Source organism: Coregonus lavaretus (genome assembly GCF_964263955.1).
Source record: "Coregonus lavaretus genome assembly, chromosome: 1".
Lineage (NCBI taxonomy): Eukaryota > Metazoa > Chordata > Actinopteri > Salmoniformes > Salmonidae > Coregonus > Coregonus lavaretus.
Window position 1 is genome coordinate 66,615,354 of NC_139988.1, and position 21,384 is coordinate 66,636,737.

Below are 21,384 nucleotides of genomic sequence, written 5' to 3' on the forward strand. Positions count from 1 at the left end.
AAAGACTGTCAACAGTGTCCTTCTAAAGCACTTTGTCGATGAACTCTCCCCAGCTTGCCTGGCTGAAGGGAAGGGTAAGACAGCCACCCCTGATATCCACCACCCTGCTCTTGAGTCAGATAGATAACAGACTTAGAACCAAGTCATCTACTGTATAGACGCTCCCTATACTTTCATATCAAGGCTCAGAGAGCCACAAAGCTCGAATTTAGAAAAAGGTGCATTGCTCAATATACATCTTTGTATACAAATATGTAAATATATACTGTACATACAGTGGGGTCCAGAATGATTGGATCCCTTGATAACGATGAGCAAAAAAGACTGTATAAAAAATAAAAAATAAATACTGAGCTTATTGGATCCCCAGTTTTCCATGCAGAATATTTCCAGATCCTTGATATCCTTAGTCTGCGCTTTAGGACTGCCCTCTTCAATTCAAACCACAGGTTTTCAATGGGGTTCAATTCCGGAGACTGAGATGGCCATTGAAAAATGTGTGCTTGGTGTTTCAGCCTCCTGGCTGAGGGAACCAGGTTTTGGGCTAAAATGTCCTGGTACTTGGTAGAGTTCATGATGTTGTTGACCTTAACAAGGTCTCCAGGACCAGTGGACGCAAAATAACTCCATAACAAAGATCCACCTCTGTGCATATGCATTGTTCTTTTTACATTTACATTTTTAGTCATTTAGCAGACGCTCTTATCCAGAGCGACTTACAGGAGCAATTAGGGTTAAGTGCCTTGCTCAAGGGCACAGACAGATTTTTCACCTAGTCGGCTCTTGAAGGCCAAACCCACCACTGTTGTGTGTGGCCAAAGACCTCTATTTTTGTGTCATATGACCATATAGCACCGGTTCCAATCCAAGTGCCAATGCCGTTTAGCTAAATCCAGGTGGTGCTATGGTCAGATGACATGAAAACAGGTATTTGGCCACGCACACCAATGGTGGGTTTGGCCTTCGAAAGAACAATGCATATGCTGAAAAGACCTATTTTTTAATACTGTGCAATTAACATTTTCTAAATGTTTTTATACTGCGCATTAAAATACGCCATGGTGGTCATGTTCTTGTGTTCTCTAATAGGGCTTTGCTCTCCAACATGTTTTCCTTATATATTGCAGTTAATCAATTTTCATCTGATTCATGCTTTACTTATAGTAGGTTGATTTTCATTTCTTTTTCTGGGATAGTCACCATGTGATGTGTCCTGGGATAAGATGTTTTTCTTTTCTTGTCATGCCAATTTGTATAACCTTCCTTGCTGAACGCAAATCAAGAGTAAAAAATATATGTAAAACAAACATCTTATCATTGTGTATTAATCATAATTTATTAATGTTTCATGTACACTTGTATCTATTGCCATTCTCTCTTAAATATACAAAGTGCTACAGTACTATACTTCACTCATCTTGATGATCACCCTATGTGCAACCAATGCCATAACCTTAACTTATCTAAACGTAAAAGTTCTGCACATATCCAAGAGCCTGGAAAAGTTGTACACCCAAACCCAAACTGACCCCAGGCCTGAGGCACTTAGGTAGACCTGAGAGAATTGAACATTCTAAGGTTACAGATGGAGTTCCACAGGGTTTGGTCCGTGGGCCATTATTGTTCTGATATATTCCATCCAGCCAATCAAAGCACAAGAGATATTACTAATACTGCTGATACCTAGACCTACACAACGTGCCAAAGGGACAATTAGGAATTAATTAGGTATCAATTAGTTACATACAGTGACACCAGAATGGTCAATTAGTCCAGGACCAGCTGGGGGTTTTGAGCTGTGAGGGAACGGTAGACTCTGGCTGAGATTTCAGGTCCGATGCGTCTCTCCTTCCCTCCAGTCTTCACTAGTAGGCCTGCCAGCAGCCCCCTCTTCTCTTCCTCAGACTCTAAGCTACTGTAGGCCTGAAGGAAAAACATTAAACAAGTAAAACACTAGCCACATCCAAGTCAGACCTGTGTCAAATATAGATCAAATACAGTTGAAGTCGGAAGTTTACATACACCTTAGCCAAATGCATTTAAACTCAGTTTTTCACAATTCCTGACATTTCATCCTAGTAAGAATTCCCTGTCTTAGGTCAGTTAGGATCACCACTTTATTTTCAGAATGTGAAATGTCAGAATAATAGTAGAGAGAATGATTTATTTCAGCTTTTATTTCTTTCATCACATTCCCAGTGGGTCAGAAGTTTACATACACTCAATTCGTATTTGGTAGCATTGCCTTTAAATTGTTTAACTTGGGTCAAACATTTTGGGTAGCCTTCCACAAGCTTCCCACAATAAATTGGGTGAATTTGGGCCATTCCTCCTGACAGAGCTGGTGTAACTGAGTCAGGTTTGTAGGCCTCCTTGCTCGCACATGCTTTTTCAGTTCTGCCCACAAATTTTCTATAGGATTGAGGTCAGGGCTTTGTGATGGCCACTTCAATACCTTGACTTTGTTGTCCTTAAGCCATTCTGCCACAACTTTGGAAGGATGCTTGGGGTCATTGTCCATTTGGAAGACCCATTTGCGACCAAGCTTTAACTTCCTGACTGATGTCTTGAGATGTTGCTTCAATATATCCACATAATTTTCCTTCCTCATGATGCCATCTATTTTGTGATGTGCACCAGTCCCTCCTGCAGCAAAGCACCCCCACAGCATGACGCTGCCACCCACGTGCTTCACGGCTGGGATGGTGTTCTTCGGCTTGCAAGCTTCCCCCTTTTTCCTCCAAACATAACGATGGTCATTATGGCCAAACAGTTCTATTTTTGTTTCATCAGACCAGAGGACATTTCTCCAATCTTTGTCCCCATGTGCAGTTGCAAACCGTAGTCTGGCTGTTTTATGGCGGTTTTGGAGCAGTGGCTTCTTCCTTGCTGAGCGGCCTTTCAGGTTATGTCGATATAGGACTAGTTTTACTGTGGATATAGATACTTTCGTACCTGTTTCCTCCAGCATCTTCACAAGATCCTTTGCTGTTGTTCTGGGATTGATTTGCACTTTTCGCACCAAAGTATGCTCTGCTCTAGGAGACAGAACGCGTCTCCTTCCTGAGCGTTATGACGGCTGCGTGGTCCCATGATGTTTATACTTGCGTACTATTGTTTGTACAGATGAACGTGGTACCTTCGGGTGTTTGGAAATTGCTCCCAATTTTTTTTCTGAGGTCTTGGCTGATTTCTTTAGATTTTTCCATGATGTCAAGCAAAGAGGCACTGAGTTTGAAGGTAGGCCTTGAAATACATCCACAGGTACACCTCCAACTGACTCAAATTATGTCATTTAGTCTATCAGAAGCTTCTAAAGCCATGACATCATTTTCTGGAATTTTCCAAGCTTTTTAAAAGGCACAGTCAACTTAGTGTATGTAAACTTCTCACCCACTGGAATTGTGATACAGTGAAATATAGGTGAAATAATCTGTCTGTAAACAATTGTTGGAAAAATTACTTGTGTCATGCACAAAGTAGATGTCCTAACCGACATGCCAAAACTAAAGTTTATTAACAAGAAATGTGTGGAGTGGTTGAAAAACAAGTTTTAATGACTCCAACCTAAGTGTATGTAAACTTCCGACTTCAACTGTACCTACAGTATAAAAGTATGTCAATCAATGCCGTTTGTTGAAATCATGTCAGTCTATAATGTGGAAATGTCATAGGTCAAACACATTTCCGCCTGACCACATAAAGAAAAGCATTTGAGACCTTACAATGTCTTATTGTATCTCATAATGATCCTGACTAAACAGACGATACGTAGATAGATTGCTACCTGCAGTAGTATTTGTGGTGAGGGGTAGGCTGTGGTCAAAGTGGAGGCCACTGCAGGGCTGACCCTGTTGAGCTGTGTGATCTGCCTGCTCCACACCTCGCCCAGCCCAACCCCGTCCTGTTCCACACGCGCCCCACTGGCCCATGAGCCATCCACACAGAACGGCAGCTCACACCGCTCCGTCAGCAGTCTGCAGTGGAGTGGAGAGGCACGACCACAGTTTATAGATTGTACTCTACAGCAATTGACTGCTCACCAAGCCTTGTCAACCCTGGACAGTTACAGGGTTTGCAGAATTAAGTTTCAGCCTAGCTCAAACACACATTAGAATCTAATCATGAAGTCGATTGGTATCTCAGGTTTGGTACTGCTGGGCAGGAGCAAAAGCCTGCATGCTTTGTGGTTTCCCACAGGCTCCAGCACAAAAGTTGGTGACCAGACTTATAGTTATAGAGTTTAATTTACATTTACGTCATTTAGCAGACGCTCTTATCCAGAGCGACTTACAAATTGGTGCATTCACCTTATGATAGCCAGTGGGAATCACAGTAAAGAAAGTACAGTGGCTTGCGAAAGTATTCACCCCCCTTGGCATTTTTCCTGTTTTGTTGCCTTACAACCTGGAATTTAAATGGATTTTTGGGGGGTTTGTATCATTTGATTTACACAACATGCCTACCACTTTGCAGATGCTAAATATTTTATTTTGTGAAACAAACAAGAAATAAGACCAAAAAAACAGAAATTACAGCTGCAAGTCTCTTGGGGTATGTCTCTATAAGCTTGGCACATCTAGCCACTGGGATTTTTGCCCATTCTTCAAGGCAAAACTGCTCCAGCTCCTTCAAGTTGGATGGGTTCCGCTGGTGTACAGCAATCTTTAAGTCATACCACAGATTCTCAATTGGATTGAGGTCTGGGCTTTGACTAGGCCATTCCAAGACATTTAAATGTTCCCCTTAAACCACTCGAGTGTTGCTTTAGCAGTATGCTTAGGGTCATTGTCCTGCTGGAAGGTGAACCTCCATCCCAGTCTCAAATCTCTGGAAGACTGAAACAGGTTTCTCTCAAGAATTTCCCTGTATTTAGCTCCATCCACCATTCCTTCAATTCTGACCAGTTTCCCAGTCCCTGCCGATGAAAAACATCCCCACAGCATGATGCTGCCACCACCATGCTTCACTGTGGGGATGGTGTTCTCGGGGTGATGAGAGGTGTTGGGTTTGCACCAGACATTGCGTTTTCCTTGATGGCCTAAAAGCTCAATTTTAGTCTCATTTGACCAGAGTACCTTCTTCCATATGTTTGGGGAGTCTCCCACATGCCTTTTGGTGATCACCAAACGTGTTTGCTTATTTTTTTCATTAAGCAATGTCTTTTTTCTGGCCACTCTTCCTTAAAGCCCAGCTCTGTGGAGTGTACGGCTTAAAGTGGTCCTATGGACAGATACTCCAATCTCCGCTGTGGAGCTTTGCAGCTCCTTCAGGGTTATCTTTGGTCTCTTTGTTGCATCTCTGATTAATGCCCTCCTTTCCTGGTCTGTGAGTTTTGGTGGGCGGCCCTCTCTTGGCAGGTTTGTTGTGGTGCCATATTATTTTAAAACATTTATAATGGATTTAATGGTGCTCCGTGGGATGTTCAAAGCTTCTGATATTTTTTTATAACCCAAGCCTGATCTGTACTTCTCCACAACTTTGTCCCTGACCTGTTTGGAGAGCTCCTTGGTCTTCATGGTGCCACTTGCTTGGTGGTGCCCCTTGCTTAGTGGTGTTACAGACTCTGGGGCCATTCAGAACAGGTGTATATATACTGAGATCATGTGACAGATCATGTGACACTTAAATAAAGTCCACCTGTGTTCAATTTAACTAATTATTTTGAAGACTTCTGAAGGTAATTGGTTGCACCAGATCTTATTTAGGGGCTTCATAGCAAAGGGGGTGAATACATATGCACGCACCACTTTTGCGTTATTTAAAAAAAATATTTTTTAACAAGTTATTTGGACAATTTGGTGTATGTCCATTACATGAAATCCAAATAAAAATCCATTTAATATTACAGGTTGTAATGCAACAAAATAGGAAAAACGCCAAGGGGGATGAATACTTTTGCAAGGCACTGTAAGTTAGTGGTACTCAAAGCCTGTCCTCATGGCATGGCACCAATGTAGGCAGTACATTAATTCCAACTGATAAGATTAATAAGTTGAATAGTTATTAATGATGTGGAATATTAAGAGTTCATCGGGTTCATACTTGTAGGGCCGTTTGGACAGGGCCTTGGTGACGGCACACACGTGGACTGTGACATCCTGCCAGCTGTCCAGGAAGACCACAGTAACGTTCCGGTACAGCTGCAGGAAAACCAATACCTGAGGACAGATAAAGACAAGTTAGGAAAACCATCAAGCTCCATGACACGATGGGTAGGAACTGAGCGAGGAGCTTAGTTCAAAAAGCAGCTTGAATGGTTCATTTTTGCACTACATTGGAAATGGAAAAACCAGCTGATACAGACATATGTATTGAGGAGAGAAGAGAGGGATTGTATAGTATATCAGAAAGAGATCTTACCTCCTCAATGTCCAAGTCCTCCATTCCCAACTGAGATCTTTGGCTCAACTCATGTACATCCCATGTCCCAGTCCTGGTGACAGACCAACACATACAATCCAGTCTCTTCACACACAGGGTGTTGAGGACCAAGGTTCAGAGACACATTCTTAAAACAGACCTTATACTAACCAGCTATTTGCGTTGGATCCCGTCACTAAAACAGTAACCACCATCTTGGCATCTCGGTTGAGGCACTCTGACAGAAGCTTGAAGAAAGACTCCACTGCCGATTCCTCCCCATCACCATGCAGTGTCTAGGTGAACAGAAAAAATTAATGTTTGGTTTGCACACACTGGTAGTTACTCCCGAGTGGCGCAGTGGTCTAAGGCACTGCATCGCAGTGCTAGCTGTGCCACTAGAGATCCTGGTTCGTATCCAGGCTCTGTCGTAGCCGGCCGCGACCGGGAGACCCATGGGGCGGCGCACAATTGGCCCAGCGTCGTCCAGGGTAGGGGAGGGAATGGCCGGCAGGGATGTAGCTCAGTTGGTAGAGCATGGCGTTTGCAACGCCAGGGTTGTGGGTTCGATTCCCACGGGGGGCCAGTATGAAAAATAGTATGCACTAACTGTAAGTCGCTCTGGATAAGAGCGTCTGCTAAATGACTAAAATGTAAATGTAAATGGTAGAGACACCAGATAATTTGTTGAGGTTTAAAGGGCGCTCACCTGTTTGACTGAGACCACCATGCCCATGAAGTCAGTTAGACCTAACACCAGCAGAACCTGCTCCTCCTCCAGTGGTCCACTGCTGTCTTCCTCCTGACAACATCAAGACATTAACTAGTCAATCTGAGGGCCGAGGGGGTCATACAGTGGGGACCAACACACCAAGCCTGTGTTGTGGAGCTGGTATTGTCTGTGATGATGACGTTACCGGCGGAAGATCTCTGGTCCAAGTGATGCTGTGAGGGAGCTGCTGTGTCTCAATGCTGCTCCTCCACTCAACTGCAGACAGAGTTCCCAGCAACACATCCGATCCATCATCCTGCAGTAGAGCTGGGGAGTGGAAATACACACACAGCGAGATAATACGCACATAATGGTATGCATTTAATTTTCGCCATTCTTTACAGTTGTGTTGGTGGCCCTCGTCACGTCTTATTTACAGTGTGCCTTTAACACAGAATAGGCTGGTGGGAGGAGCTATAGGAGGACAGGCTCATTGTAATGGCTGGAATTATATAAATGGATCGGTATCAAACAGATCAATCATATGGAAACGTAATGTTTGACTCAATTCCATTCATTCAATTCCAGCCATTACAATGAGCCTGTCCTCCTATAGCCCCACCCACCAGCCTCCTCTGCTTTAACACCATCTGAACCCCTTCCATCTACATTCACAAAGAACCAATTACCTGGATCAATACAGACAGTCAGGCACTTCAAACAGTTCTCAGGTCTGAGGCTCTTCAGACGCTCTGCAGCTTCTTTTCTCTTCTGTTGATCTTCTCGTCTCTCCTCTTTCTCTTTGGCCCTCACCCTCTTGAGTTTCTCTCTGGCCTCCTTCCTCTCCTCAATACTCTGTCTGTCAGCCTCTATCTCCTCTTTGGTTCGGCGTTTTCTCGCCGGACTTGCGGTACCGGACCTAGCGGGTCGTGGAGCCACCAATGTGTCACTTGGTTCGGTTTTGGCTGTTGACTTGCAATCTGTGTTGTAGTCTTTGTTGTCCTGTTCGAGATTGTCAGTACGACTATTGGCCGTCGCTGTTTCATTGTTATCGTCATCCTGATCAATAAATGAAATGCATTTGATTGAAGGTTTATGTTCAGCATCGCTTTCGCCCTCAGATTCTGATATCTCCCATGTTTTGGCTCTTTTCAATACAGACATATTTCTACCCAAGACAAAATAATGGAATGCCTTTTCATAACGGAATGCAATATTACACAAACCAAATCTAAAACAGTAGAAGAAACCTAGCAATCACAGAATTGCACCAGCCGCATTTTGAACTTCATTGTTTTCAAACTGGTTAGGTTTATCTTGCAGGTTGCAGCTTCTGGCAAGAATGTAACACTTTCTGGACGGAGTGCTACGAGGGACAAACATCAAATCGTGCTCCGTAATTCAATGCCCTCATTTGGAGTCAGCGATAATATCTCAAATCATCATGGCCACCTGACTGTCAGTCAGAGGAGGCTGGTGGGAGGAGCTATAGGAGGACGGGCTCATTGTAATGGCTGGAATGGAATAATGGATTGGTTGGAGTCAAACGTGGTTACTATATACAGTTGATACCGTTCCATCCCAACCATCCCAATGAACCCGTTCTCCTATAGCTCCTCCCACCAGCCTCCTCTGCTGTCAGTATTTAACATTCTATTTCTAATGGTTAATCCTACAGCTATACTGCACGTGCTGTGTGTGTAGGTGTGCACGACCTGAACCTTCATTGGATTAGAATTATTTAATTGGAACAGCAGATGGTGGACAGGATGGCAGGGACACGTCAACTGTCATGATCCTTGCCTTAGCTTGTACAGAACAGTACACTTGAGGCATGTTGTACCAACTGCCTCTCACAGTTATTTACTGATTGGATTGTATGAATGATGGCTAAACACTATATCACACACACACACACACACTCATACACACACACACACACACACACACACACTCACACACACACTGTATAATTAAGCAATAGGCACGAGGGGGTGTGGTGTATGACCAATATACCATGGCTAAGGGCTGTTCTTATGCACGACGCATCACCAGAGGTGCCTTATTTCTATTATAAACTAGTTACCAACGTAATTAGAGCACAAAAAATAAATGGTTTGTCATACCTGTGGTATACGGTCTGATATGCCACGGCTGTCAGCTATAAACTGGGTGGTTCAAGTCCTGAATGCTGACTGGCTGAAAGCCGTGGTATATCAGACCGTCTACCACAGGTGTGACAAAACATTTATTTGTACTGCTCTAATTACGTTGGTAACTAGTTTATAATAGCAATAAGGCAACTCTGGTGTTTGTGGTATATCTTCCTGAGACCCCCCTGAGACTTTATATAACATAAGTGTTTGGGGTGAAAGAAAACATGTTACCAAGATGTTAAATTTTTTTATTATTGTTATTTATCTGTTATTGTAAGTGCAAAATTGTCCTCTGTAGTGGTCATTAGGAAGTAAATATGAAAATATTTACATTACAATAGGTGAAAAACATAGTTGTGGCATCCGGGAGTCCACTACAGAGGACATTTCTTGATAATCTCTATTTTTGGCTATTATTTAATGTGAACAAATTATTACACAGTCCTGACAACTCACTTAACTATTCCTGAGATATTCACTTACTAGAAACAATTTGAATATCAAACTCACAATAATTATAATTAATATTTACACACACTTCTTTAAAAGAAACAGCAGACATTTTTTTTTAGAATCAAGAAGATAAAGTTGTCAAGGTCACACTCCCACACGGGATATCATTGAAAAGCCCAGAATGTCCTCTCAGAAGGACAACAGGACTTAATACAGTGGCTTGTATGGCCTCAGCGATACGGACCAAGAACTGATGTCCACTAGAGAGGACAAAAATGATATGGCCAATATACCATGGCTAAGGGCTGTATCCAGGCACTCTGCGTTGGGTTGTGCGAAGAACAAACCTTAGTCGTGGTATATTAGCCATATATCACACCTCCACGGGCCTTATTGCTTAAATACAACATTATAATAACACAAAACTCTATAACCTCTTGATTTAACTTTTCTTCAGAAGTTCTCAAATTAATCTTTGTTCAAATTGCCTTGGTCACCCGGTATATCAAACAAAATAGTGTTGAATTAAATATCAGATAAGCGATTTTCTTTTCCATACTACTGCCGCGTTCAAAACAATTGGGAACTCGGAAAAGAACGATCTCCGACTGGGAAAAATCGATTTGAACAGTCATCCAACTCAAAATTCCAACTCTGGAACTCGGGCCTCTTTCTAGAGCTCCGACTTTTCGACCTGAAGATCACTGACGTCATGATTTGACCTCGTATTTTTCCGAATTCACAGTTGTTTTGAACGCGGCATAAGATACTATCCCTACTTATTTGACAGGAGCTGGAGAACCAATCCAAACGAGGAGCTGTGTCAGCAAGGATGTGACGTTGGCGCACGAGGGCAGTGGAAGTTCTTGCCATTACACCTCGAGCCCTTGCGCGCATTCAGCGACTTGCAAAGCAACCGTGTGTTGAAAAAGTATCTCATAATCTATCCATATACTTTAAAGAGCGCGCAATCTGCGTTGTTGCAACTTCGAACACCGCGATTTATTGAATAACCATTCGGTTCTTCTGACGGACATAAACAGAAAACAAATGGGCATTTACATTTAGGCTACTTTAGTTTGTGGTCCTCGTTTTAGCTTATTATGGCGCAGCCGGCAGAGAGAGGTATGGGGCCCAGAATAATTATATTATGTTTAGTTTTTTTTCTGTCCATAGAGAGGGATAATCAAATTCAGAGATCCATTGCCAAGAAACCCCTCTTGAATTGTGCAACATAAAAAAATATTTTTGTAATTGCTTTGTTGGCAAATTTGGCTCACTGCAAACTCCACAAATGTCTTCTGTTTATATTTATTATGGTTATTTATAACATTAATTAGTTATCGAGTATTCACTCTTTTGGTAAAATCTGTAAAGTGCAGTTGTTGGACCTGTAGCTCACACGTTGTGCAAGCGTTTGTTTCCAGCCCAGCATTAACTCAAAAGATTCAACAAATTAACTGCTCATCAAAACCCTGATTAACTGACTGAAGTGTGTTAGTGCTGGGCTGGAACAAAAGCCTACACACCCTGTAGGTTTCCAGGACCAGGGTTGGTGACCACTGGCATTTAGCAGCAAGGTTTTGTGACGTGGCTGTTAGTCATATGTCATGCATCACACTGTCTTCTCACAGCATACTACCGCTTTCTGGTATTGTTCTTCAACTGTCTGCTCACGTTTGGCTCCTACTTCTGTTTCGACATCCCTAGTGTCCTCCAGGACCAGTTTCAAGGGGTGAGTCGCAGGAGTAGCCTATATAGGCCTTTACATAATGAGAGTAAAGTAGCCTTCTCACACTGAATGCACTCATTTCACAACAGAGCTTAACCAACAATTCTACACACTGAGCCTAATTAATTACACACTTTGTGTTGGAATCATGAATTACACAGTGCCTAATGCACGAGGCAGAATTGGGTTGATAACAAATCACTGTTCATTTTCCCCCTGCACAAAGAATTTGACATGTGCCAATACAACAGTTATCAATGGGACAGTGGACTGTGTGGAGGGACTGGGGATGACCCCTCAGGAGTATAACCTGCTCTATGCCATATATGCATGGACGTAAGTGTAAACAACCCCTATATATCAATGAAATTAATAACTATAGGCCTTATATCTAACTATTTTCTCTCTGTCAACAGTAATGCAGTGGTGGTTATAATGGCTGGGTTCCTTATTGACAAACTGGGCAACCGCTGTAAGTTGCTATTGTCTACTCTACTGCATTAAACAGAGATTCAAAACTCTGTGACGTTTTTAATAATTGAATTCACATTGATTGAGATACTGGAACAACCAATGCTTTGTTCTCTGGTGTATGGTGCTGAATTGGCTGTTGGTTCTCCTAATGCTCTCTCTCTCTCTCTCTCTCTCTCTCTCTCTCTCTCTCTCTCTCTCTCTCTCTCTCTCTCTCTCTCTCTCTCTCTCTCTCTCTCTCTCTGTAGTTGGTGTCTTCCTCTTCTCCTTCCTGTGTGTGCTGGGGTCAGCCATCTTTGCTCTGGGTTCTCACTTCAAAGGAACAGCCTACCTGCTCCCTCTCATGCTCACCGGGCGTCTGCTGTTTGGCTCTGGCAACGGATCACTCACCAGTAAGGCCACCTTAATATCTGAATCACACGGTAGGCTGGCCTGGTTACGCATCCACCATAGTTGCTGGAACCGTGCTGGAAAGGACAATGTGAAAAGAAAATATACGACCCAGGCCAAACACAGTACTGTTCGGCCCTATATGAATGAGGCAATATACTGCTACGGGCCGAGTTCCAATACTTTCAAAATCATCCTTCCTGCATTTGAGCCCTAAGCACCCTATCCCTCCCCCTCAGTTGTCCAGAACCGGATTACAGCGTTCTGGTTCCGGGGGAAGGAGCTGGCCCTGGCGTTTGGCCTGACCCTGGCCTTCTCCCGCCTGGGCTCCGTCCTCAACTTCTTCCTCACCCAGAGGTTCCAGGCCCAGTATGGCATGCAGTGGACCCTATGGGGAGGTAGGACATACAACGGCTGCACTTTTTTTTACGGCACATAAATGACCTGGTATTTAAGTCGGAAATTACATGGTAAAACGGTAATAACACAATAATAACCTATGAGACGTTTGATTCCTAAGGATCCATTCAAACAGGCAACATAAGGCACTTTTTGGTATAAGGTAGTTGGAAATTGTGTTGAAATGGGTACGAGAAAGTACCCATTGATACCACAATTTCCTAGTAAATACTAGTGGAAACAGTAGTACTACTGTAATACCAGGTAAATATACTAGTGGGAAAAGTACAGTAAACGGAAAGTGCTCAAATAAAATTGTATAATAAAGCAGTAAGGCCATGAGGCTGTGATAAATCCTGAATTGATCACAGCTAAGGTATATATATATATATATATATATATATATATATTACAGTTGAAGTCGGAAGTTTACATACACTTAGGTTGGAGTCTTAAAAACATATTTTTCAACCACTCCACAAATTTCTTGTTAACAAACTATAGTTTTGGCAAGTCGGTTAGGACATCTACTTTGTGCATGACACAAGTAATTTTTCCAACAATTGTTTACTTATAATTCACTGTATCACAATTCCAGTGGGTCTTTACATACACTAAGTTGACTGTGCCTTTAAACAGCTTGGAAAATTCCAGAAAATGATGTCATGGATTTAGAAGCTTCTGATAGGCTAATTGACATCATTTGAGTCAATTGGAGGTGTACCTGTGGATGTATTTCAAGGCCTACCTTCAAACTCAGTGCCTCTTTGCTTGACATCATGGGAAAATCAAAAGAAATCAGCCAAGATCTCAGAAAAATAATTGTAGACATTTACATTTACATTTTAGTCATTTAGCAGACGCTCTTATCCAGAGCGACTTACATATTTTTATTTATTTTATACTGGCCCCCTGTGGGAATCGAACCCACAACCCTGGCGTTGCAAACACCATGCTCTATCAACTGAGCTACATCCCTGCCGGCCATTCCCTCCCCTACCCTGGACGACGCTGGGCCAATTGTGCGCCGCCCATGAGTCTCCCGGTCGCGGCCGGCTGCGACAGAGCCTGGATTCGAACCAGGATCTAGTGGCACAGTTTTGCACTGCGATGCAGTGCCTTAGACCACTGCGCCACTCAGGAGCTCTGTAGGCCTCCACAAGTCTGGTTCATTCTTGGGAGCAATTTCCAAACGCCTGAAGGTACCACGTTCATCTGTACAAACAATAGTACACAAGTATAAACACCATGGGACCACACAGCCGTCATACCGCTCAGGAAGGAGACGCATTCTGTCTCCTAGAGATGAACGTACTTTGGTGTGAAAAGTGCAAATCAATCCCAGAACAACAGCAAAGGACCTTGTGAAGATGCTGGAGGAAACAGGTACAAAAGTATCTATATCCACAGTAAAACAAGTCCTATATCGACATAACCTGAAAGGCCGCTCAGCAAGGAAGAAGCCACTGTTCCAAAACCGCCATAAGAAAGCCAGACTACGGTTTGCAACTGCACATGGGGACAAAGATCGTACTTTTTGGAGAAATGTCCTCTGGTCTGATTAAACAAAAATAGAACTGTTTAGCCATAATGACCATCGTTATGTTTGGAGGAAAAAGGGGGAAGCTTGCAAGCCGAAGAACACCATCCCAACCGTGAAGCACTGGGGTGGCAGCATCATGCTATGGGGGTGCTTTGCTGCAGGAGGGACTGGTGCACATCACAAAATAGATGGCATCATGAGGAAGGAAAATTATGTGGATATATTGAAGCAACATCTCAAGACGTCAGTCAGGATGTTAAAGCTTGGTCGCAAATGGGTCTTCCAAATGAACAATGACCCCAAGCATACTTTCAAAGTTGTGGCAAAATTGCTTAAGGACAACAAAGTCAAGGTATTGGAGTGGCCATCACAAAGCCCTGACCTCAATCCTATAGAAAATGTGTGGGCAGAACTGAAAAAGCGTGTGCGAGCAAGGAGGCCTACAAACCGGACTCAGTTACACCAGCTCTGTCAGGAGGAATGGGCCAAAATTCACCCAACTCATTGTGGGAAGCTTGTGGAACGCTACCCGACACGTTTGACCCAAGTTAAACAATTTAAAGGCAATGCTACCAAATACTAATTGAGTGTATGTAAACTACTCACCCACTGGGAATGTGATGAAATAAATAAAAGCTGAAATAAATCATTCTCTCTACTATTATTCTGACATTTCACATTCTTAAAATAAAGTGGTGATCCTAACTGACCTAAGACAGGGAATTTTTACTAGGATTAAATGTCAGGAATTGTGAAAAACTGAGTTTAAATGTATTTGGCTAAGGTGTATGTAAACTTCCGACTTCAACTGTATATGTGTGCGTGCGCAGGTGCCTTCCTGTGTGTGCTGGGCTTCATGTCTGCCATCACGGTCAGTGCCCTGGACAAGGTAGGCATGAAGCAGCTGGGACTGGATGGGGCCATTCAGGAAGAGTCACGCAAAGTGGTGAGTTGAATGGGCTTGGGTGGTATTCATAAGGCACCAAACGGAAGAAAACAGACTGAAACAGGGAGGGACTATCTGAACTTGTCCAATAAGAAATGCTAATAAAAGTGTTTTGGGTTGCAAAACATTTTCAAACATTTTATATTGTGTGCCCTAATGAATAATACAATCCTGTTGACTTTCCTATGCGCTTGTTGACATGGTAGATATGTCTATTTGTCTGTTTGTGTGTCTGTAGAGGTTTCAGGACGTGAAGCTGCTCTCTCTCAGATACTGGCTGTTGGTTCTCACCATCATGTTCTTCTACAACGGAATCTTTCCCTTCATAGCTGACGCCAGGTATTGATTGACATGCGCACGTATGCATGCATGCACGCACGCACACACACAGGCAGGAAAGCAGGCAGGCACACACACACACAGGCATGCACGCACGCACACAGCCTACATTTTCACACTTTACACTCAAGAGAGTAGGGTTGCAAAATTCCAGTAACTTTCCGAAAATTCCCAGGTTTTTCCAGAAAACCTGGTTGGACAATTCTAGATTTCCAGCTTATTCCTGCCTGATTCCAGGAATCTTTCAACCGGGACATCTGGACAACCGGGGATTTTTGGGAAAGTTAGCAGCATTTTGCAGCCCTAACTCAGACACACACAGTTGAATGTTTAAACGGTATGTGATTCCTCTGTCTCCCTTTCCAGTAAGTTCATACAGGACAAGTACAGTGACTACAGCCAGAAAGAGGCAGCCTACATCGCTGGTGCAGTATATGACAGCTCCCTAGTCCTCTCTGCCACTGTTGGAATTCTCATCGTAAGCCACCATTACTATACCTTATGCTGCATAAAACAACTGCATTACGGCAACCTTACCTGAACCAGTGAAAACCTCATTTATAAATCCTGCTTTGTGGTATCTGAGGTAGTCACAACAACCGTCAATTCCTAAACTCTTCATTTGTTTACTCTTTGGATTGTTACTTAGCATTTATTCTCATTATATTAATGTGGTTAATAACACAAAACATGCTGGTAATGTTGTCTGAAAGTACTACCGGTAATATCAATCAATCAATCAATCACATTTATTTATAAAGTCCTTTTTACATAAGAGTTGTGACAAAGTGCTTTAAAGTAATTAGCGTAAACCCCAAACAGCAAACAGAAGTAGAAGCAACACAGTGGCCAGGAAAAACTAACCTTTGACCCAAAGATTTGATGTACTGTATATTTCTGACTCTCTCTCTCATTGGTGTGTCTGTGTCTCTGTTGTTGTTGTAATTGTTGACATTTGTGTGTCTGTGTTGCAGGACAACGTGGGGCTGCGTGGGGTCTTTGCTGTGGCCTGTGCTGTCCTCACGCTGCCTGTCTTCGGCCTCCTGGCCTTCACTTTCGTCCCCCCTCTGGTATCCACCATCTGGCTGGGGGTCACCTACTCCTTCGCTGCTGTGAGTAGTCCTATCAAAGAGTTAAATTGAATATTCTAATGTACAGTGCCTTCGGAAAGTATTCAGACCCCTTGACTTTTTCCACATTTTGTTACGTGTTACGTTACAGCCTTATTCTAAAAATGATGAAATTGTTTTTTCCCCTCATAAATCTAAACACAATACCCCATAATGACAAAGCAAAAACAGGTTTTTAGAAATGTTTGCTAATTTATATTAAACATAAAGAACTGGAATATTACATTTACATAAGTATTCAGACCTTTTACTCAGTACTTTGTTGAAGCACCTTTGGCAGCGATTACAGCCTCGAGTCTTCTTGGGTATGACGCTATAAGCTTGGCACACTTGTATTTGGGGAGTTTCTCGCATTCTTCTCTGCAGATCCTCTCAAGCTCTGTCAGGTTGGATGGGGAGCATTGTTGCACAGCTGGTCTCTCCAGAGATGTTCGATCGGGTTCAAGTCGGGCACTGGCTGGGCCACTCAAGGACATTGAGACTTGTCCCGAAGCCACTCCTGCGTTGTCTTGGCTGTGTGCTTAGGGTCGTTGTCCTGTTGGAAGGTGAACCTTCGCCCCCAGTCTGAGGTCCTGAGCGCTCTGGAGCAGGTTTTCATCAAGGATCTCTCTGTACTTTGCTCCATTAATCTTTGCCTCTTTGCCTGACTAGTCTCCCAGTCCCTGCCGCTGAAAAACATCCCCACAGCATGATGCTGCCACCACCATGTTTCACCGTAGGGATTGTGCCAGGTTTCCTCCAGATGTGACGCTTGGCATTCAGGCCAAAGACTTTAATCTTGGTTTCATCAGACCAGAGAATCTTGTTTCTCATGGTCTGAGAGTCTTTAGGTGCCTTTTGGCAAACTCCAAGCGGGCTGTCATGTGCCTTTTACTGAGGAGTGGCTTCCGTCTGGCCACTCTACCATAAAGGCTTGATTAGTGGAGTGCTGCAGAGATGGTTGTCCTTCTGGAAAGTTTTCCCATCTTCACAGATGAACTCTGGAGCTCTATCAGAGTGACCATCGGGTTCTTGGTCACCTCCCTGACCAAAGCCCTTCTCCCCCGATTGCTCAGTTTGGCCGGGCGGCCAGCTCTAGGAAGAGTCTTGGTGGTTCCAAACTTCTTCCATTTAAGAATGATGGAGGCCACTGTGTTCTTGGGGACCTTCAATGCTGCAGAAATGTTTTGGTACCCTTCCCCAGATCTGTGCCTCGACACAATCCTGTCTCGGAGCTCTACAGACAATTCCTTCGACCTCATGGCTTGGTTTTTGCTCTGACATGCACTGTCAACTGTGGGACCTTATATAGACCGGTGTGTGTCTTTCCAAATCATGTCCAATCAATTCAATTTACCACAGGTGGACTCCAACCAACTTGTAGAAACATCTCAAGGATGACCAATGGAAAGTCTCATAGCAAAGGGTCTGAATACTTACGTAAATAAGGTATTTCTGTTTTGTATTTTTAATACATTTGCCATTATGGGGTATTGTGTGTAGATTGCTGAGGATTTTTGTTCATTTAATCAATTTTAGATTAAGGCTGTAACGTAACAAAATGTGGAAAAAGTCAAGGGGACTGAATATTTTCCAAAGCCACTGTATTGTCCCGTGTGGCTCAGTTGGTTGAGTATGGCGCTTGCAATGCCAGGATTGTGGGTTCGATTCCCACGGGGGACCAGTATGAAAATGTTTGCACTCACTACTGTAAGTCTCTGGATAAGAGTGTCTGCTAAATTACTAAAACGTAAAAATGCACATGTCTGAGCCCTATACTTTGACTATACTAAGCCTGCTCCCAAGTAGCTCTGTAATCCACTGCACATCCCACCTATTTTGTACACTTCAGCTAGTATCCTCCTGATTTAGGGTAAACACCCTGTGAAGATCTCAGTTGCATACTCCTTGCGTCCTCTCTCCTCGTCTCCTTCTCAAAACCCATTGGAGGAGGTCAGAGGGGAGGGACCTCTGGCTTTCTCATTCAATTGGATTTGAGAAGGAGTTGCATATTGTATACGGATTGGAGAAGATTCACATACAGTAGGTGACTCAAGTTGGTCTATTGGCAGTCCCCATTGTGTAGGAAAGGGATTGTCTTGTACTTCGCTGTACATTTTCTTTGAAGCACAGTGGAAATACATTTGCAATGACACAAGTGCTCTTTGTTAGTTGTATGTGTGTTGTTTTTCAGGCAAGCATGTGGCCCTCTATTCCCCTGGTGGTCCCTCAGGCAACTCTGGGGACAGCAATGGGTCTTGCTACCTCAGTACAGATGATAGGAATTGGCATATCCAACCTTGTTGTGGGCCAGATCTTGGGAACCAAGTCAAGGTAGAGCTCACTGCAGCACAATGATGATGTGATATCAGCAAATTACGTATTATTTTTGTTGGCGTAGTGTTATGGCATGTCTGTATGTAAACTGTGTGTCTCCTGTGTGGGTAGTGATGCTAAGATCCCACTGTGGCGCTGGCAGCAGATGATGGTCTTCATGTTGGCCAACACCATCGCCTGCATCGTCACCTCTGTGGTGCTCAACATCGTAGACCACCGCCAGGTAAGACCAGACTCACTTCCTGTCTCCCTCCTTCTCCATTTCCTCTTTCACTGCCACGATACGTGTCTTTTCAATCATATAAAACTCGCCTATCTAAAATAATGTGTTCAGATTGTCCGAAGTAATTATAGCACTTGAAATCAGCTCATTGATCTGAACTAATTTGCTTTTATGTCAAATTACTTGTTTTATTAGATGTCTAGAGCAACATCAACTGTTTGTGTGTGTGTCACCTCTTAGGATATCCTTTAGTCAATGTAACAATGAAGTTGTATCATTTTCTACATTTGTTATTTTGTTGTTACCTCAGCAAATCTTCTGTCTTGTATCCTCAGGGTGGGATTCTGAATAAGACAACCAAGAGATCTGGCGCCCCGCCCCCCAGTGGACCTTCAGATAGAGAACCTCTCGTGGAGGGAGAGGAGGGTCAGAACGAGGAAGAAGAAGAAGGGGCTGTTCGCTCTCCCTCCATCAACAGTTCCTAATCACCTCACTCTATTCTTAGAAGAGTCTGCCTCAGAGAGTTGAACAGAAATGTGTACACAATCAGATTTAATTGTTTTGTTTTCTTTCTCTATCTATATCTCAATATCTCTTTAGCTTTTTTGGTGGGATTTTTTTTTTTACAGGATTTGTCAAGGGAAAACACACCTCAGTACTCTACCTATAATCTGAAAATGGAGGTGGTCGGATCCCCTCCCCTCATGGTTCACTAATCTTGTAGATAATACTACACTTATCAGACAGACACTAAACATTGCCTTTTTGTATCATGGTTTGTGTCAATAGAGCCTTTCCCCGAGTACAAGGCTCATGTTATTGAGTGCTACGGCAACAAACAGTGAACATGCCATACAGTATTGAAATCAGCAAAATCATGTCTTCTTCACACTAAAACAATCAGGAGTTAACTAATGCATGTTTTGGTCCTTACTTCAGTGATCCAAAAGTTCTCCTTCTTTTATAAGGTTAAACATGTAAGTTGGCTACTAATTTAACCACTGTTAATAGCAATTAATAAGGATTCAACAATAACCTGTTGTTGTATAACTGTTTGTTATTGTTTCTATAATTTTTTTCAGTGAGATTTATGCATATGTTTCTGTGATGCCAATAATGATTTAACAATTGGTGGAGACATCTTTAATTTCAGATAGCAAAACAATCGCTTTCGTTTACATGATGAGCTCTTTTTTTTGTAGTTATAGTATTGTGATGTTTGCAGTGGCACAAAATGCTCAAGTTGATTAACATGCAGCAATTTGTAATGGCAATTACTGCCTTTCTAATCACCAAACACACCATTGAAAATAGTGAGTTTGTTAAGCTGCTTTTACTACAGGTATCTGTCAATAGTGACAACGCATGCAGCGGTTCAATGTAATTTTTTTGCCAGTGTGAACCATCTATAAGGGAATGGGAATGATTTGTTTTATACTGACAAAACAGCACAAATAAAGGTGTTGCTACTGTAACGACTGGTGTCGTTGTCATAGCTGTATTTCCACACATTTCAAAGGCTTTTTGTACAACTGGCTGATGAAAGAAACATTCAGATGTTGCAAAATTTCCATCATGTACTGTACATCAAATTAGCACATCTGGCATAATGATTAGTTGAAGAACAATAAAACCATTCTAGTAGGCCTACAGCAGATTAACTGAGGGTCCTATGATGTCATTAAAGATGTTGTTGACACCAGACATATATATTTAAATCATATACATTTAAGAATGTAAATGATTAATTTACAGTGTACAGTAGTTATTCTCTGTATAGCCTACCAGGCTGGAGCAGTCTCAAGCATTGGCTAGGGAGCTAGAGGAACATGAAGCTGAACAAAACCATGATGGATATGCTGAAGGAGTGGAAGTCAAGGTGGTGTCTGAGCACAGGCCTGCATCTGGACCAAAGATCAACACATCCAAGTAAAGTTCCCAACATGTTGCCCAGGGCAATGTAAATAGCTCTACCAGCCAGGCCACTGCTAGTGAAAATCCCTGGGCAGACCTCTACTCTGTGGGACTGGCCGAGGACCACAGCGCCCTCTGTGGGCAGATAACATATGCTGCAGTCCTGATTGCAGAGTTGAAAGAGCAGCTGCAGACATACAGCGATGTCCTGCAGCAGCGAGATACAGACACCAGTGTAAGATACTGTTTATTATTTTATTTAACCTATATCTATACAGGTTTGTCTCATTGAGATAA

General features: G+C 42.9%; 2 protein-coding genes across 2 annotated transcripts; one reads left to right on the forward strand and one right to left on the reverse strand.

Moving 5' to 3' along the window:
• Positions 1–1,319: 1,319 nt before the first annotated feature.
• eme2 (essential meiotic structure-specific endonuclease subunit 2) lies at positions 1,320–8,445 on the reverse strand. The gene is made up of 8 exons (XM_084176621.1): positions 7,765–8,445; positions 7,281–7,402; positions 7,073–7,165; positions 6,535–6,659; positions 6,364–6,436; positions 6,046–6,161; positions 3,788–3,977; positions 1,320–1,923 (listed from the first exon to the last, which is right to left on the reverse strand). The coding sequence occupies exons 1-8, from the start codon at positions 8,237–8,239 to the stop codon at positions 1,768–1,770; spliced, it is 1,350 nt and encodes a 449-aa protein (XP_084032747.1). The 5' UTR covers positions 8,240–8,445; the 3' UTR covers positions 1,320–1,767.
• Positions 8,446–10,695: 2,250 nt separating this feature from the next.
• Positions 10,696–20,680, forward strand: mfsd1l (major facilitator superfamily domain containing 1-like). Its single transcript, XM_084183105.1, has 13 exons — positions 10,696–10,809; positions 11,319–11,419; positions 11,643–11,752; positions 11,833–11,888; positions 12,136–12,279; positions 12,517–12,675; positions 15,050–15,165; positions 15,404–15,504; positions 15,871–15,982; positions 16,479–16,616; positions 18,808–18,947; positions 19,062–19,173; positions 19,509–20,680. The coding sequence occupies exons 1-13, from the start codon at positions 10,788–10,790 to the stop codon at positions 19,656–19,658; spliced, it is 1,461 nt and encodes a 486-aa protein (XP_084039231.1). The 5' UTR covers positions 10,696–10,787; the 3' UTR covers positions 19,659–20,680.
• The last annotated feature ends 704 nt before the right edge of the window (positions 20,681–21,384 follow it).